This window comes from Anabas testudineus, chromosome 8 (genome assembly GCF_900324465.2).
Source record: "Anabas testudineus chromosome 8, fAnaTes1.2, whole genome shotgun sequence".
Classification (NCBI taxonomy): Eukaryota; Metazoa; Chordata; class Actinopteri; order Anabantiformes; family Anabantidae; genus Anabas; species Anabas testudineus.
In genome coordinates this window covers 523517-543424 of record NC_046617.1, presented here as the reverse complement: position 1 = coordinate 543424, position 19908 = coordinate 523517, and the positions used below count along the sequence as shown (strand labels likewise).

The 19908-nt window shown below is 37.6% G+C and overlaps 1 protein-coding gene across 4 annotated transcripts in view; it reads right to left on the bottom strand.

The window, feature by feature from the left end:
- rbfox1 (RNA binding fox-1 homolog 1) overlaps positions 1-19908 on the bottom strand; it is a 122289-nt gene that overhangs the window by 2466 nt on the left and 99915 nt on the right. For 3 of the 4 annotated variants that reach the window (XM_026362334.1, XM_026362490.1, XM_026362405.1), the window contains 2 exons: positions 16842-16906; positions 1853-1928 (listed from right to left, as the gene is read on the bottom strand). In XM_026362334.1, coding sequence (XP_026218119.1) covers positions 1853-1928; positions 16842-16906 — 141 coding nt within the window. Of the gene's footprint in view, positions 1-1852; positions 1929-8465; positions 8520-16841; positions 16907-19908 lie in introns of those variants that run through there. The other variant, XM_026362580.1, reaches the window with a different exon arrangement.

Here is a 19908-nt window from a genome sequence, read left to right as displayed (position 1 = left end):
GGCTGCCGTTGGCAGCACAGACAAATTCAATTAAGTTTAAGTGAGTAGATGTCAGTGCTGCAGAAAAGCTCATTCACAGTGAGGAAAATAATGGGGGGATGGGGATGTCAGGGAGGACATGAAGTGAGATTGTGTGGATTGTGGAGTTCAGTTGGAGAAATTTACCACATAGCTATGCAATTATTTCTAGTGTATAAACCAAGATATCAGTTCCAAAAGCAAAATGACATTGGGAAAATAGTATTCATTAAGCAAACATATATAGACTAGAGGCAACATTTTTCATAGTCAGCTTAAATCTGTCAAATATTATTTGTTTGAAAGAATGATTGTACCAGTACATTTTTATGCTGAAAAACTGTAGATCGATTGTAGTGAACGACAAGTGTGCGTAAATAGACCCGCTTAAAAACAGACTTTCCACTTCCACTTTGTGAACCATAAATGAAGTTGGAATTAAAAAACAACAGAAGCGTTATGAGTTACAAAGACACAGCAGCAGGATCACAGAGATTCTTTGATAGCAGCAGACACAGCTGATCTGTATTAAGTTATAATGTTGTCAGACATGGTACCACCATCCAATCCACCACTGCCATAAAAGTTATTTTGAAAGCTTCACACAATGTCTCTAGGAGACCTTGATTGTCCTGCTGTGTAATAAGCCCGAAAACTTCTCTTGCTCCAGAGTCTGAGAAGCTAACCTTAACCACTTTAGCTGTCTAGCATGACTGGGCAGCTAATATGGCTACAATTAACAAACTAGCCCAGTGAACAAAAAAGACAAAACACTTCATAACACTTTGGGCTTTAATCAGTCCATCTTTCACCTTCAGTGCTGAAATGAATCCAGCAGCAACAAATAAATCCATAGTTTGTTCAGATCCTGAGGGGATGGGAGGAAGAAGAAAGACTGTTTTATGCTGTGCTGTTTGCAGTGTGAGTCTGCTGTAGCAAGGAAAAGCAATGATGAACTCCAAGTTTGTGGCAGAGGTTGTCAGTGAGGTGTTTGGACTGAGCCTGAGCAGGGACTGGGTGTTGGGTTCTCACATACTTGTTGCCACTTCAAACTGATATTTAGATAAAATTTCCCCCCTTACTGTAAGTTTACATTTGCTTTTGCATTGGAAAGATACAGGCACACAGCCAATCTCAGGTTCTAGCTAAAGTTTGTCAACATTAGTTAGTTATTTATAATTATTTCTAAACTTACTTGCGAACACTAAAGGCTTTTGAGAGAATTCAGGCTGGATAAGTTACTCTATTGCTGTGTTTGAATTTAATATACTATTTACCATAACCTAAAGAAAAGACGAACATTTCTTTTAGTAAATTCCAAGATAGTGGTATGTACTAAGAACGTGTAGTCAAGTTACCAAGGTATCAAAGTTTATGACTGGTTGATGGGAAAGACACTGATCAAAATACAAAACAAAAGCAAATGAAAGGAAAAACGTTTTATAATTACAGTTTAGCATCAAGTCAATTAAACTTCTGGGATACTGATCTGGCCTTTTAATCAGTTTCAGCTGCTTTGGTGTAAATAAAATTAACAACAGGTGCACTAGAGGGGCAACAATAAGACAAAAATATAAATAAGGCCATCTAAACTAAAACATCGTCACCATGTCCCTTCTTGACAACACAAAATGTAGTTATTGGCCAGTGAGTCATCATTATTCTGGTCAAAAAAGGCAGTTCTACACAATGAAAATACATGGGAACAAACAACATGAACAGACATTATCTGATTTAATGTATATTTTGGAGACATATTTTTCTGTGTTTGAGGTTATTTTGCAAATGATCATGCATAATATGAAGATGAGTGGGGCAAGCAAGACACTCTTACCATGGCACCAACGCTGTAAGTGGCTGCTGGAGTGAGTGTGTGGTTGTAGGGGTCGGCAGCATATACTCGTCCATAACTGCAGAAACACATGAGACAGCACAGGATGGAAGTATTGTATTAAAATTCCAGCATAAACCAAACTTTTACTTGATTTACTTACCAATTATCTGTGAAATATAGGGGTTTAAATATAAATATAGGGTCACGTATATGATGTACATTATGTGACTATTATGAATACAAAAATCATATTGACAGTCCTAAAGTCTGCTATAACTGTCACATAAGTCTACAGTTCTGCAAAGCATGCTAACCTTAAAAACTTAAAAAGTTTACTTATCTCATATATTTTCACTTCAATATTTCTGTTCTGTTCCTTTCAATGAGAGGCTACCAAATAAAATGCCAAAATAGGGTGACTATTGGATTAAAATAAATGGTCATGCTCTTTTGATGTTACCACAACATGTAATGGCCATTATCTGTTGTTATTAGCACTATAGATGTGGTATATGCTCTACCTGCCAGTGGGCTCAATAGACCATTGTCATGCACCAGACGTTGGTTGTCATGGTTACAAAAATAAATGTGGAGCAACAACATGTTTATATTTAGGTACACTAAATACACACTGATGTTTAGCCATGTACATATATATTGATTAAATTCAGACAAAAGGATGTGGTTTGGATTCAAGAAAGCTAACTCAAATTGTAACATTCCTTCCTTCTCATGGTCTCCCATACATCTGAAAGCAGTCTTTATTCCTTTTAAGTTCCATCACTTGAAATGGCTTGTTTTTTTTTTTTTTTCTTAAAAGGACAGTACTGAAATCAATTCTACTGGTTCTATTTCGTTGAGTTAAGGAAGCTAAAAAGGAATTTCTTCCTTAGGGTGTTGGTAGAGAAAAGCTCACTGAAGGCCATTGATGATTAACAATACTAACAATCTGGCATGTCCTGCCTTCAAGTGATAACAAGTAGCTTCACACTACATTACAGAATTAACCACACCCAGCAGGTGGGTGAGGGGCAACAGAGCTCTATCTTACATATATATATATATGTATATATATATATATAGTTTTATTGTTTCATCACTTTCTAACAGCTCTGAATGCCGATTAACTCTTTACAATTACCAGAGGTCATTGTCTGAGGAGCATTTTTCACATTAGCCATTTAGATGTACTAATATATAATTGTTCAAAATATGATTGAGTCTCCTTCTAGGAATCATTAAATTTTATGACAATCAGCCAATAAAATTATGTCTTTCCATCCATGTTTTATTTGGAAGAAAGGTCAAGGAATCATGAAAAACAGGCAGTGTGGCCAGTAGTTCTGAATTGGAGTGATTGATAGTTTTAGTTGGCAGTCTTTAGTTGTCTCATTTAATTTATTCATCTAAAGGGTTGTGATTTAATAGTGCAAGAAACAGAGGAAATTAGCTGAGTTCACTGCATGTAGAAAAAGAAAACCCATTCACTTTTGACTAAATTTAGAAAGAACAGAAGAAAAGAGAATCACTTTGACAATTCTATTTATAGAAATAAATTGACAAAAGCTGTGTTTATACCTATTGAGCAGGCCAAGCAACCCCCCTTCCTCTTCTCCCTGTCCTAGCCGAGTCAAGATAAGGGCCAATCAGGGGCCAGGTCCTGTGCCCATAATTGAGCTGATTTGCATAGCAGCCCAGTGGCTGAAGTGATTAGAAGTTAATCCCGATTAGTTTTGGACATTGTTATTCACCATGCAGCCCCCCAGCACCTCGCACCAAGCACTGTGTTTGACCTATCTTATCTCACAGCACAGAGCCATAACCCATCATTATAGTGTGTGTGTGTGTGTGTGTGTGTGTGTGTGTGTATGACAGTGAATATGTAAGAGATGTGTGGTAAGCTGCAAGTATAACACAAATTCAAATGCAATTTGATTCAAATGCATTTTTAACATGACCCTGAGGTTAAAAGATAAAAATTCATACAACATTATCAACAACTCTACAAAGTGGCTGGGAGCTTGGTCAACTGCACAAGGATTCGGGAGTCAGTTTTTGGGGAAAAACAAAATACTGTATTTCAAAAATGTACATGGTTATGCAGCTATATTATGTTTGAGATATCTTTCTGAGACAAAAATGAAAAGCTAAGAATCAGTGTAATGTCTGTGCAAAGATGTTAATTTAATATTTTGTAGATTTTCATTTCAGTTCAAATCATCAAACCCTGTCTCCTGAAAAATAGATTTTATCACACAGCTGCTGTCATAACACTGTATTTATATTCACTTTGTCAGACTAGGTGATGGATGTCTCTGTGTCTGTGAGTTGCGATTAAATCTGTATTTTATTGTTTATTCTACTAAAACATTTACATTCCACCAAACTGCAATCACATTATGTTTTGTAGGAAACTTATGTGATTGTTAGATTTTATTAGGAATTTCTTTTTTGTAAATAAATGGAGCTCCAGTTTAAAAAAACAAACAAAAAAAAAAAAAAGCAGTTGAAACAGGCCCCAGGGTGTGTATTTTTTTTAGGAGACAGTTTATTTGCATGTCCATGTTTTAGTAGAATGAACAAGTGTTGAATAAAATACACTGTAACATACACTGTACACAGTTAAATTACAGTAAACTACTGGCAGTTACAGTTGCCAGCAGTCAGCTGTTATTCTACTGTGTACCTACTGTAATCTACGGAAACAGTTGATTACTGTTAAAAACATACAGTACTGTGCTTCATAGAATATACAGTTTACAGTATACAGTACAGTACCTATAAAAAGTATTCACCCACTTGTACGTTTTATCCTTTTATTGACATTATAAATCAGTCATGGTCAATAAAAGTTGCCGACTGTGACAAAAAAAAAATCTGAAAAATACCTCATTAATGTCAAAGTGAAAACAGGTTTCTACAAAGTAATGTCAATTAAATTAAAATATGTAAGGTGAAATTAGTGTTTGTTTTAAAATGACTGAACTAATCCGACAGAGCTCCAGACATCTGATGCTAGTAGTCCCACAATTAGTGAAATGGGGATCACCTGAGTCTAGTAAATGCGTCTCAAGTGATTGCAGAAAAAAGAAACTTGTGTATGGAAAGTCCATTCATTGGTTATGCAGTATTCCTGGCTACCATTTCACCATGAAGACAAAAGAAAACTCCCAGCAACTTAGAGAACAGATCACTAAAAAGCATAAGTCAGAGGATGGATACAAAAAAATCTCCAAGGCACTGAACATCCCCATTCAGTGAAATCCATCAGCAAGAAATGGAAGGAATACGACACATGTCTAAATCTGCCTAGAACAGGCCGTCCACAAATTGAGTGACTGTGAAAGAAGGAGACTAGTGAGAGAGGCCACTAACACACCGATGACAACTTTAAGGGAGTTACAAGCTTCAGCAACTGAGATAGGAGAGTGTTGCTGGGGTCCTTCACCAGTCAAAGCTTTATGGGAGAGTGGCAAGGAGAAAGCCACTGTTGAACAAAACTCACGTATGTTAAATCACGACTTGAGTTCGCCAATAGGCATGTGAAATACTCCATGATCCAGTGGAAGAGGGTTCTTTGGTCTGATGAGACCAAAATGGTGCTTTTTGTCCATCAGACAAGACATTTGTTTGGCAGACACCAAACACTGTACATGCTTCTTGGCAGCCGGCCCTGGAAGGCTTGTTAAGGTAGAGGGTAAGATGAATGCGACAAAATATAGGACAATCCTTGAGGACAATCTTATTCAGTTGACAAGACAACTACAGCTTTGTTTTCCAGCAAGATAATGACCTGAAGCATACAGCGAAAGGTACAGGGAAACGGTTTACCAAAAACAAGGTGAATGTTCTAGAGTGGAGTCAAAGCCCAGACCTCAATCCAATAGAGAATTTGTAGATGGACTTGAAAAGGGCTGCTCACACCCGATGCCCATGCAATGTTGCAAAGAAAAAAGAAATCCCTGAAAATTTTTAGCATAGAAATGGCCAAGACATGAGACTGGCTTACGACATAGGCCTTTATTAAAGCCAATGCAGTATGGTACACAGTAACGAATTTAAGAGATTACATTTTATAACAATTCATAAAAACACCTTGTTAAACACATTCTCAACATATTCTCTGTAGGCCCTAGTCTGTGTACCTTGAATTCCTTTTTTCTCGAATTATGACAAGAGATTGCCACAAAACAATACATTTATTAGCACCAGTGCATCCAACACATCTAGTAACTGAAAATTTAAACTGCACAACTGAGACTTGCATGTATACTGAACAAAAAACAATGCTAAGACGTAGGTTACTTTGTTGTTAAATTGAGCTCCTGTGTGTATATGTGTTGTGGGCTATACAAAGGCCCACTCAAAGTCCAAGAGTTTTCTTTATAAGGGTGGCCACACTGGGGTTAACAGCCTTCTCAGGGTTGATTCCAATCAAGCATCTAAAAAAAACAGAATATTTTAAAACATGTTTACAACAGACTAGTTGTCTTTAGTTCAGCTTTGATTAGAGGCATTATGAGACACTAGATTCTTTCAGTATTGTGGACAGGACAGTAATAGATTACACCACTGTTGCACAAAAGCAAATCAAATCTGTATCATAATGGCCTTATCTTCTGGCAAACCCAATTTAGGTATTATTGAAGTTAAGACTGTATTTCTGACTTCTCAACTATTGTGTCTATTGTTAAATACAACAGTTTTGCTGATTGCAATAGTATGGAGACAACTATAAAGGTGCTGCCTAAGTAATAAGTTCCAAATTTCTACTGTGGTTAATGTAGCCTAAATAAAGTCTGTCAACAAAGGTGTCCTAATAGATTTGAAATCTTTAAGTGGGTAGCCATTGTCATTTATTGTACTTGGTTAAATGACTGACAATGGCTATCTGAATTCACTAATTTCAAAATTTATGAGTTCAGTTTTATTTTGTTGACCAACCCTATTAGCTTTATGAACTGGAATATTTGAATCTGTAGCAGATGGATGTGTGCAGAGCACAGAGAGAGAAGCAGAGAACCTATAACAGCAAGGCTTATGGGACATTTAGGGATTTTTTTTCAGTGCTATATAACAGATGGCTGAAATGGATTTCACTGTATTTTCAATACAAAGAAAATTTCATATTTAACAGAAAGACTGCAAAGGGGAAGGGGAAAAGATAACTTCACATGCATTTGCATGGATTTAGACCACAAGCATTAGCACAGTGAAGCCCTTTTTAACCCCCTACTTTTTTCTTTGTCCCCTTCTCTCTTTTGCTCAAATTCAAATTGAAATAAACTTGACTAGCAAACACAGTAAATATGATAAAACCTAAGTTAAAGCATGAAATCTTTATCCATTTTCACACTTTTTTAATATATTGTGTGCTGCTGTGCTTTACATAAAACACAAAACTATATAGATCTCTCAGATAGGTTATGCCGCAAAATGAAAAACATGGATTGTGGTAATACATTGAGTCTGAACTCTGTATTAAGATTCAATTTACATCCCAGCTTCAACTTCAACTTACTATCGAAGGAACCATTGTCATTAAAAAGTCAATATACAGTAACACCAAAAGAGAAAGTTTCTTAAGATTTAATGACTAGCAGTGAACTTACCTTTGAATAAACTCCAGTGTCCTTGCAGCTTTTTCTTGCTATTGCAAGGTGAACACATAGTAGGTAGCAAAAACTGCAACCTGTGTATTTACACAGGTTTGCACAACAACCGGAGATATCATCTTACCTCAGACAACAGATTAGCGTGCAAATTAACATTAATTATTTAATAGCGAGCTAATAACACAGGCCAACACACTTGCATGGTAGCAAAATCTAGTTAACCCCAAACAACACAAAACAGTAATTTTGACTTTGTTATGCTTATGTCATTTTAACAATATAAAAAAAAAAAGTAAACAAAATGCTAATTAGCCACAAAAAGTGAGAACAAAAGTAACTTTAATCAAATTTAAATTACCTTGTTAAATAAACCACAGGATGAATTATGAAGTCCAGCAGGTGGTTGATGCTCTGTCCACTTCGAAGATGTCAGGATCAGAGTTGGGGTAAAAATGATATTTTTCACTGTTTTCTCTTCTTCCTTTTTCTTCTATTACTATTAAAATCAGTAATCTATTAAATGTTATACTTCTTTAAGTTGACTTTGTTCTAGATGAGGTGGTGGGACGTGATGCAACATGATCTTGCTAAACTGATTTATGGGCATAGACTTACTGAACCGGCAGTCAGACTTAAAAAAGAAAAAATAATGTATTATACCGTCAAGATAGTACAGCAGCGTGCTGTTAATATTTACTTTCTCAAAGTCATCAACATTTACACTAATTGACTATATTTGTAAAGAACGGTACTGGAGCGGGGGGGTGGGGGAATCCTGGTCATCAAGGTCCACTGTCCAGCTTGTTTTGCAACCAGCCTTGCTTATTCTGGGGTTTCAGGGGAAGTCTCAGTCTGTAAAGACTAGGAGCAGAAAGCGCTGCTTAATGTGTGACTCTTGACTTAAGCCTTGAACCACTAGAAACCATCACGCTACCATGATGAATACAGCCACAAGGGCTCCGGAGTACAGTTTCAGGATAAAGCCATTGTCACTTGATGCAGGATACTGTGGCATTCAGAAATCCATCCTGAAACTCTACACAGAAAGAATGCTGTACAGAACAGACACCAAAATATCAAGGCCCACACTCAAATGGGAATTAAAGACAACAGAAACATGTTCTATTTTCAGATGAGTCCATCTTTCAGGAAGGGTTTTCTTATTTCAGCAGACAATCCGTAATCACATTTTAGATTAAAGAGCAATCTAGAGTAAAATAGGTGTTTGACTGCCTGCAGCCTAGACCTGTCATCCATTGAAAACATTTGGTACATTATAAAGTTCCGTTTCCGCTTCTCGGAGGACGCCCGTGTGTTTTTTCGTCTGAGAACAACAGCGGGATTTTTAAACTCTACACAACATTTCTTCTACATTTCTACAACTCAGGTACGTTTAAGATGACTAATATTCAGCTTGTTCAGTGTGTGGAGTGCAGGATGTTTAGACCGTCTTCCTCCGTCGTTAGCGACAATTTTACCTGTGACAGGTGTGTGCTAGTTAGCACTCTGACGGAGAAGATATCAGCGTTAGAGGAGCGCATCCAGACTTTAGAGAGGGTTAGAGAGAGTGAGAGTAGTGTTATTTCTTTAGAAGACAGTCTGGGTGCCGCGGGCGGAGATAGCCAGTCCCCGACTCCGGCATTAGAGCCCTCACAGCGGGGCGAGTGGGTGACGACTCGGCGGCATACTCGCGCAGCCAAAGCTAAGGCTAAGGCTAAAGCTAGCCCACCGGAGCACACCACCCCCGCGCTTCACGTGTCCAACAGGTTTGCCCCCCTCAGTGATTCACCCGCTGAGAAACCTGGAAGAACTCTGGTCATAGGAGACTCGATCATGAGACACGTGAAATTAGCCAGACCTTTAGGGGCTCCAGCGGCTGTGGTCAGGTGTATCCCGGGGGCCAGGGTACCGGACATTGAAGGCAATCTTAGGGCCTTAGGACAGCATAGCTTTTCAAAGATAGTGGTACATGCTGGAGCTAACGATATACGCCTTCGTCAGTCTGAGGTTACCAAGAATAACTTTAAAGAGGTGTTTAAATTAGCGAAGGCGATGTCCGAAGTGGTAATCTTCTCTGGCCCCCTCCCAATGAGACGAGGTGACATAACCTACAGCAGGTTATGGTCGCTGAACCGCTGGATGTCCAGGTGGTGCTCCGAAAACAACGTGGGCTTCATAGATAATTGGAGTACCTTTGAGGGCAAACCTGGCCTGTTAGGGCGGGACGGTGTCCATCCCACTCGGGAAGGTGCTGCTCTCATTTCTTGCAGTATAGCTCATAGTCTAAGATCAGGCCTAGCTAGTCGCTGACTACCCAGAGTCCAGGCCAGGGAGCAGACAAACAGGCTAAACCAAGTGTCTGCTAGCTGCACAGAGTCGTCACTCAGGGTTCAACATATTGAGACTGTGTCTGTTCCTCGAGCTAAACAAAAAGCTAGAAAAACCCAGAAAGTATGTTTTAATAATTTAATTAACATACAGACCTCAAATTCAGAGCACACTGATTGTGCAGCCAGCACCTCTGATCTGAAGTTAGGACTGTTAAATATTAGATCTCTTACATCTAAAGCTCTTACTGTTAATGAAACTATCACAGATCAGGAGTTTGATATACTCTGTTTAACAGAAACCTGGATTAAACAGGACGAGTATGTAGCTTTAAATGAAGCAACTCCTCCTGGATACAGCTACATTCACCAGCCTCGTCTGACTGGTAGAGGAGGAGGTGTCGCAGTTATTTATAATGATAAACTGACTATCGTACAAAAGCATGTACACAAATTTAAAGCTTTTGAATGTCTTTATAGTAACATAACAAGTATAGATACAAATATAAAGTCTGCTCAGCCGATCCCGCTAATTATCATTTACAGACCCCCAGGGCCCTACTCTGAATTTCTTTGTGAATTTGCAGATTTCCTTTCTAACCTAGTTGTTTCTGTAGACAAAGCGTTAATTGCTGGAGATTTTAATATTCACTTTGAGAATCCAGAAGACCCTCTGAGAACAGCATTTATGTCCATATTGGACTCGCTAGGAGTAGATCAGTGTGTAGTAGGACCCACTCATAAAGCGGGTCACACCTTAGATTTAATAATATCATTCGGTTTGAGTATAAGAAATTTACTTACGCTCCCACTGTCTGAAGTTATCTCAGACCACTATCTTGTTTCAACTACAGTGTGTCATATTAACAATGTATACTCAGCGCCGCGCTATCGCATTAAACGTACATTTACATCAACTACCGCACAGAGCTTTATTAGTAATCTTCCAGAGTTATCAACTTTGATTGGATCACCGTCTGACACCACAGAACTAGACCAGGCGACTGAATATCTCGAGTCGTCATTACATTATACCTTAGATAAAGTAGCTCCAGTTAAAAGAAAAGTCATTAGATATAAGAAACTTGCTCCTTGGTATAACGATGACACGCGCGTCTTAAAACAGACTACTCGAAAGTTAGAACGTAAATGGAGCCAAACTAAACTGTTAGTATTCCAGATAGCGTGGAAGGAGAGCATCCTGAACTATAAGATCAACGTATCTCTCCACTCTCATAGAAAACAACAAAAACAACCCTAGATTTTTATTTAATACAGTAGCCAAATTAACTAGAAAGAAAACTACTGCAGATATCTCCACAACAACGTTGTGCAGTAGTGAGGACTTCATGAACTTTTTCAATAACAAAATTGTAAATATAAGGCAGAAAATTCAAGCTTTAAAACCAGACAATTTAGTTGACGCAGGTGACGAGCTAACCTCAGCAGATCAGTACCTAGATTACTTTACTCCTCTTGAAGAGAATGAACTAATTTCACTCATCTCTTCTGCAAAATCTTCAACCTGTACATTAGACCCTATACCGACACACTTTCTAAAACAGATAGTGCCAGAAATAATAGAACCCCTGCTGACAATCATAAATTCCTCACTCAGCTGTGGGTATGTCCCAAAGTGTTTTAAATTAGCAGTTATTAAACCGCTAATCAAGAAACCTGATCTCGACCCTTGTCAGCTGTCAAATTACAGGCCGATATCAAACCTCCCCTTTATCTCAAAGATTCTCGAAAAGATAGTAGCTGGACAGCTATCCTCGTATCTTCATAGAAATAACATACATGAACTCTATCAGTCAGGATTTAGGCCTCATCACAGCACAGAGACGGCCCTTGTTAAAGTAGTAAATGACCTCCTATTGGCCTCTGATCAGGGTAGTGTCTCTATGCTTGTGCTACTCGATCTCAGTGCAGCTTTCGACACTATTGACCATAGCATTCTCCTTCACAGACTAGAAAATGTTGTTGGAATTAAGGGAACGGCCCTCTCCTGGCTTAGGTCCTATTTGACTGATCGTTATCAGTATGTAGATCTAAATGGCGATTACTCCACATGCTCTCCAGTGGAGTTTGGTGTTCCACAGGGTTCAGTTTTAGGCCCCCTGCTTTTTTCCCTCTACATGCTTCCTCTGGGCAACATTATCCGTAAACATGGTATTAACTTTCATTGTTATGCTGACGACACACAGTTATATGTTTCATCAAAACCAGATGAGATCAAACTGCTTAATAAAGTTGAGCAATGTGTAAAGGATATACGAGACTGGATGCTAATTAACTTCCTTCTGCTAAATCCTGATAAGACAGAAGTACTAGTTATAGGATCATCTGCAGCTAGAAGCAAGATGTTAGACCACACCGTAACTCTAGATGGCCTTTCCGTTACATCTAGTGCAACAGTCAAAGACCTTGGTGTAATTCTAGATTCCAGTCTTTCATTTGAAGCTCATGTAGATAATGTCACCAGGACAGCTTTCTTTCACCTCAGAAATATTGCCAAGATAAGGAATATTTTGTCACTAAATGATGCAGAAAAATTAGTCCATGCTTTCATCACCTCTAGGTTGGACTACTGTAATGCCTTACTGTCTGGCTGTTCAGCCAGGTGCATAAACAAGCTTCAGTTAGTTCAGAATGCAGCAGCGAGAGTCCTCACTCGAACCAGAAGATACGATCACATCACGCCTATCTTATCTACACTTCATTGGCTCCCCGTGAAATTTCGCATTGATTTTAAAATACTACTTTTGACATTTAAAGCATTAAATGGTCTTGCGCCGCATTATCTAAGTGAACTGCTAGTGTCTTATGATCCACCACGCCTACTTCGCTCAAAGGATGCTGGCTGCCTGTCAGTACCTCGTATCCTAAAAACTACAGCTGGGGGCAGAGCTTTTTCTTACAAAGCCCCAAAGTTATGGAATAGCCTTCCAAATAGCGTTCGGGACTCAGACACAGTCTCAGTGTTTAAGTCTAGGCTGAAAACCTACCTATTTAGTCAAGCATTTGAGTAAATAGATCTGGGAAGGACTCATGGACGTAGAGCATTATGGTGAACTGGTATGTTTAGATGCTGTCTTCCCAACTCTCACTGATCACTCGGGTTTGTTGATGGTGAAGTGTTTGGTTGCTCTACATCCCAGTGCGCCCTCATGTCTGTGTTTTCTTCTGAACCCACCCTTTTAGTTAGGCTGTCATAATTAGTCCTGCCGGAGTCCCTGCTGCACTACACTAAATATACATTCACCTCAAACTTTATCTGACTGTGAATACAACTAACTGCAATCTCTCCTCTTCTCTCTCTTTCCCTCTCCCTCTCTCTTTTCCCTCTTCCTGTCTCTCTGTCGAGCTACACGTCATTCCACCCTTTGCCCTCTGGACCTGTCTGACTCGTCCTGATGCCCAACTTCTGGCTGGAGATCTCGTCGCCTGGATCCACCGTTTGCCCTTTGGGATGCGTTTGGAGACTGGATTGGTCACAAGCTACTATGATGTCGGTCCCGGCCTCGGCGGACGTCGGAAGCTGTTTCTTGGAGGTCTCGACTCAACGCTCGATAGTCAAGGAATGGAACTAGTCTGCCTGCAATAACTAACTGGACTCCATATTAACTTAAAATACTTTAACTGTTATACTGGACTGCTGCCTACACAGCATGTAATCACCCATATGAGGATGGGTTCCCTGTTGAGTCTGGTTCCTCTCAAGGTTTCTTCCTGTTGCCTTCTCAGGGAGTTTTTCCTTGCCACTGTCGCCCTCGGCTTGCTCATCAGGGACAATCACATTATTATGACTCATACACATACACTGTTCATGTACTGTTCTTTGGTTGTGTAAAGCTGCTTTGTGACAATGTCAATTGTAAAAAGCGCTCTACAAATAAAATTGAATTGAATTGAATTGAATTAAAGTGAAAAGTATGACGAGCCCTCTCCAGTCACAGAAGACATTTCGTACCAAAATCTCTAACATTCTCAAATCTGTTTATCCTCTATGTGTTAAAAATGCAGTTTGTGTTTTTAGTAGTAGTTTAGTGACTTATCTGTCCACTTAGGAAATCTGTGTAGAATCTCAAAGTCTAGTGCAGGTTGTCCATGACCTTCAATAATCAGATGAAGAAAAGTCACTAATAAATATACTATAGGTAAACCACCAACAATTCTCTCAGGCAGCATTGAGCCAAGCCATAATGGGCAGGGTGGCCCTAGCTACTACTACTATTTAAGTAGTAGCTAATAGTATTATAAATGTCTTTTATAATCCCTTTTTTCTCTATCCCAGTTTTTTCTCTTTGTCCACTAGCTAAATAGGCATTACTATATCTGGACTAACCAGAAGAAGGCCTGGCTTCTTTCAATCATAAGATTCACAGTGTGCTTACATGCACTCAACTAACCATGTTACTGAAAGAAACCATGTTTCTTGGGTAATCGGAGAAAGAGTTTATATGCGCTCAAGAAACCTGGTTACCAAGTATATATACAAAAGGAGTAATCTGATTTCTCCTTTGCCCTGGGTGGAAGACTGCTTCCAAATCGCTTTTTCTTTTTTTTATACGTGTTGGGGGAGGTGATTGACAGTCTGACTGACTGTGTAAGAGAGACACATAGCAAACAATCTGATCTAAAGAAATATGCAGTGAAAAGTGTGCTGAGTGTCAGCAGCGAGGACCATGGTTTTCATCAGGTTTGTTACAACAAGCAATTTGTTTTACATTACAGTTTTTCCAAGGCAGTAAGGTATTTCTGAGTTATACAATGCTAAAAAACTTAAAAACCCCAAATTACCCCAAACCACTGTTTGCATTCATGTTTCAAATTCCCAATGAACAATTTTACAGTAAGTCATAATAATGAAAATTTAATTTGTACTTTATCAAGTTATAAAGTGCGTAAAACTCTCAATGTTTTGCATTTCAAAATCAAAAGAGCCAATATTCGGCATTATGAGCTCTTATTTATTAGGATATGAATAACAAATATAAATCAAAACTGACAGTCATGCTAGTCAACATTAAGGCTCGCAGAATTCACAATTCTTTTCTCTTCTTTAGCTTATTACTTAGTGTTCACTATATTTATGGTCAATCAGATGTTCTTTTACCACCAATATTTGAACTATAGTGTAAACAGTGCTATCATTCATCAGTATGATAACTTTATTTAGTTAATCTATTGTATACCTACGTCATCTGCTAAAATATTAGTTGCTTAAGCTACAGTTAAAGTCTCACAGCACATAATGTTTTTTAAACCAGGAGGATAATACATCTGTCATTCAGGATTGTTAAAAAAAGAAAAACAGAGAAGAAATACTGAAGTTGGGGAAAGTGAGAGGGAAGATAAATAATGAATGAAAAAAGTAGTTTGCACGCAATTAAGAGGTAAAATTATGCACCAGTACTTACCAATCTAACACAAATTATTCATAGTATTATGAATTTATTTATTTCTATTAATAAAATAGGAAAGAGCATATATGCCCTCAAATATCATGATATTTATTCACCTCCAAGTCCTTTCCCACTGTTTGTTATGTATATTTACACTTCAACTATGGCTCTTTTCCCATTAGAGACTTCAAAAACTGTAACCTGCAGTAGAATTAAAAACAAAAATAACTGATATGAAACTCTTGTGGACCAGCAGCTGCTTTTAAGGTACCACGTTTCAGGGTTATCTGCCGTGGCCTCTCAACTGATTAAGGGAAACTTGGTTTAACAAGTGAACATGGTGTGTGCATTTTAATTTAATGCAGCTCAGCTGTGTCTGCTGCTACCACAGAATCTCTGTGATCCTGCTGCTGGGTCTTTGTAAGTCGTGTGTCCGTTATTACTTTGTGTGTGTCTGTATCTGTTTTTTTTTTTTGTTGTTTTTTTTGTGATAGAGGGGTAAAAATTTGATTGAAATTTCATTCTAGTCATATGAAGGAAGGACTGTGGTAATGGCAAATAAACTGCCATTAGAGTATGATTAGGGTTAGTAATAATTATGTATTGAGTACTTCGAACTCCTACATAAATGTTTAAACAGTATTGTATAAATGGCTAGTTGTAATGTCACTGAAGTTCTGTGACTGTATAGAGTAAAGTTAGGTAAAATTTTAAATGTTTTAGTCACAAAAAAAGGTTGTAGAAAACTAAAACTAAAACTTGATTTAGTTTTTTAATATAACTGGGTATCAAAAGATGGCAGTCATCAGCAAAAATGTGAAGTCTGAGCAGTGTATGTCAGTATTATTCTATAACTTATCTTTGAGCTTAATGCAACCACATCTTCTAAAAACTGTGTTGCGAAATAAGAAAATATAAGAAAATATTTTTTGTAAAAAGTTATGTAGGAAATATAACTACAATGACATTATGTTTCCTAGTATCAGCATCAGATGACAAAACAAATTACTTTTAGTATTACATCCACTTTGACAGTTTTATTAAATTGGTTGTGTTTAGGCATGCACAAACCTTTGTTTGGGTTAGAGAAAATAAAATGTGATTCCAATTATACACATTTGTAGAACTTTTAGGACATTATCCATTACTTTGCATTATTGTACGTATATTACTAAACTATACTGTTCAGTAAACGCTGTTTGGTAATGCATGTCTGTCAAGACTCATATTCTACTCATTTCATGCATAAGCCCAAGTGGAGGTTAGTACCAGATGTACTGAAGTTCTTTTCAGGCATTTCTGAGAGAGCATGTTGATGTGAATGGGACACACATGAGGTGCACAACCCTACTAACCCTCACACCTACAGTAAATTTAATCAGTTCATCCTTGAGTCTAAAAGGGTTGCTTGTGCGATATTTGAAGAAAACCTTGGAAAGATGGACAACATACAACAGACAACATAATGCAGGTTGAGGAGGTTGAGCTTTACAATAAATTAATTGCCATGGAAACCAGAGCATTCCTGCAGAAAATTACATATTAATTCCATTATTGTGCTATGTTTATACAATTATAATACATAAAACATATTTGGGAATCTTGTATCTGTTTATATTGTGTATAATTTGTATCTTACCTGTCACTGTATGCAGCAGCTGTGGCAGCAGTAGGTTGGGCATATCTGTAGGCCGCGTAACCACCCTAGAAACACACACAGTAAATGTAATGTCATGGATACTCTTAAAAGCACTTTTCTGCAGTACTAAATGTCAGACAATGATAGTGAGGCAAACTTGATACTAATGCTTAAAATACACTGCCTGCCTAAAAACAGGGCTGTAGCTATAGTTTTTTTCACACATTTTCTTTCCATTCTGATTTCATGAGAATCAAACCAAAACATGAGAACATTTTAGAATAACCAAACAAGAGTGTAGAAGCTTGCATATTTTTGTTTTGGCTGCTTCCCCCACCCCAAGCAACCTGTTACATAGTTGGGTCTGTAGAGAGTTTGATTTTCTGTAAATTTTGTATCATGACATAAAGGTTTAACAAATGTTTCAATCCCCCCAAACGCTTTCTTTTTACACACATTAATTAAAATTAGGTATATACATTAATAGTAACATATAGTCTACAATTTAATGTTTAAAATATATTTCACAGGTGTATGTCTTCCCTTTAAATCATGCAGAGTTAATTTAAATAATTAATCCATCTAAACCATCAACATGTCTCTTAATACCACGGTGTCCAGTCTCACTTTCTGCCATGCCCATATTTATTTATTTGTTTATTTATATATGGTTTATGCTCTCTGTCTGTGCCTCTCCATTCTCCTACGGGTACGTAGCTCTACCCTTTATAAGCAGATCTGCAGTCCTCTCACATAGACCAGATTGTGCCACTTCTTTTGAAGCCACACTACAGCCATCTGTACCCTGTTGCCTCAGGTTACTGATGTTACCAGTTTTCTGCCTTTTGGACTACCCCTATTCTGAGCAAATCATAGTACAGAAATAGCATTGATAATGATTACTAACAATCTTCTCTTGGTGTCAGACAACGGACTTCTCTCAATACTCATCTTGTTAGATCTTAGTGCTGCATTCAACACTAGGGACAACACTAGGCTGGTTTAAATTTCTGATATCTATCAGATAGATTCTGGTTTATTTGACATTAACTATGAGTCTGCTATGCACAAAAAAGTTAGTTAAGGAATTCCACAGGGTTCTGCGTTTGGACTAATTCTTTTCACTTTATACATGTCCTTTAGGAAACACTATACATTTCCATTGCTATACAGATGGCACACAGCTATATTTGTCTGGGGAACATAAATGCAAAAAATAGATGTACTTTAATTTTTACTCTTCAATTCAGATAAGACAGAGCTATTTTTAGTCCTAAAAACATCAGACATATTATCTAATTATATTGTTACCCCAGATGACATGGCATTGGCCTCAAGTAATATTGTGTGGAGTTATCTTTGACCAGGGCATCTCCTTTACCTCCTACTGTACATAAAAGAAATATCTAGAACTGCCTTCTTCCACCTGAGGGATACTGTCAAAATTAGGCGCATCCTGTCTCAAAGTGAAGCTCACTATTAATAGTTTGTCCCAATAACTGCTTATAAAGTCCATTTTGGAGTCCAGTTAATCCAAAATGCTCTGACTGGAATTAGCAAGTGAGATCAAATGTCTCCTTAAATAGTTTCTCTTCATTGGCTCCCTGTAAAATCAAGAATAAATTTAAAATGTGCTCAAAAGCACAATAAAGCACAAAATAAAAATCAAGCTCCATCATATCTTGAATACCATATAGTTTCATTTTTCCTTATATAACTTAAACATAATAAAAACATAATACTTAATCTTAAATGTAATAATGACAAAAATCATGAGTTAGGAATATGCATGTGATTCATTATGTTCACAAATAAAAATGTAGAGAGTATGGTGTGTACAGTAGTAGTAGGGGTGGCTGTGCCTTAATAGGTAGAGCTGTTGTCTGGCAATCATAGGATCAGTGGTTCGATTCCCAGCTGCCATATATATACATTATACCCATTTTGCTATATAGCAAAAACAAAATTTTTGAGGTCATTGAAATTTTATAAAACTTAACATTATAAATTTGCCTCAGGGGCTTAAAGAGAACAAGTTTCACTGTACTAAAGAAACCTGATTACTAAAAATCCACATACATAAAGCAGATCTGATTTCTCCTCTAATTCAGATCTTGGAAGTATGGCTCACTGATTTATGATACTGCATAGTGATAGAAGACACTGCTTCCAGACTTGTTATATAGAGCAGTGAAAGAAAGACTTCCCACAGTGAAATATGTGAAAGAAAATGCATAGGAATCTAGTGTCTTTAGACATCATCATGGTTTGTAGTGCAGTGACAACTGCAGCTTTTCTTATATTATTTCACCTTCCACTCATGCTCTGTGACAGACAGTGTGTCTCTCCTGACATAAACAATGAATGATGACAACTATAAACTGTCTCAGAGAGTAATACTTAGTGAGTGTGATGATGGACTGTGGCAGAAAGATGAACAGGTTGGCCTGTGTTGGTCAATAGCCACTGCTGACTGTCATGAGCAAGTGACTAATGGCAGCTCAGTGTGTGTGTGTGTGTGTGTGTGTGTGTGTGCACGCAATGTGTGTTTTGAAAGGTGACTAAAATACAGCCTTCCTGACTTTAACATACTTAAAGTCAGGAAGGCTGTACTTAACCCATGTTCATGTGTTTTAATAGATTAAAATCTTGATTAAGAAATTAAGAACCACTATTAACCTTTGTGTACTGATGCTTAGGGTTGGGAACTGAAACTAGGTTCCATATTAGAACCAACTTCTGGTTACCAGGTTCCTAAAGCATTTAGATAACACAAAGCAGAACAAAGTTTGTAGAAAAAAACATATAATGATAGTAGGACATGTATATACGTAGTGAAAGATCTTCCTTTGTAATTTAGCCTGACTACCATGGGTAGCCACACTGCTATTCATGAAGTTGAACAGTGATAAAAACATAAATATTTTATTATCTGAACATTTTAGCTTCTTTTATTTTTATTTTTTTATTTTTAACCATATTAGATTAAAAACAAGGAATCAGTAAGAAATTACATTCAACCTTACTCCTTATGTTACTCTTCAAAGCTGAAAAACAACAGTTGTCG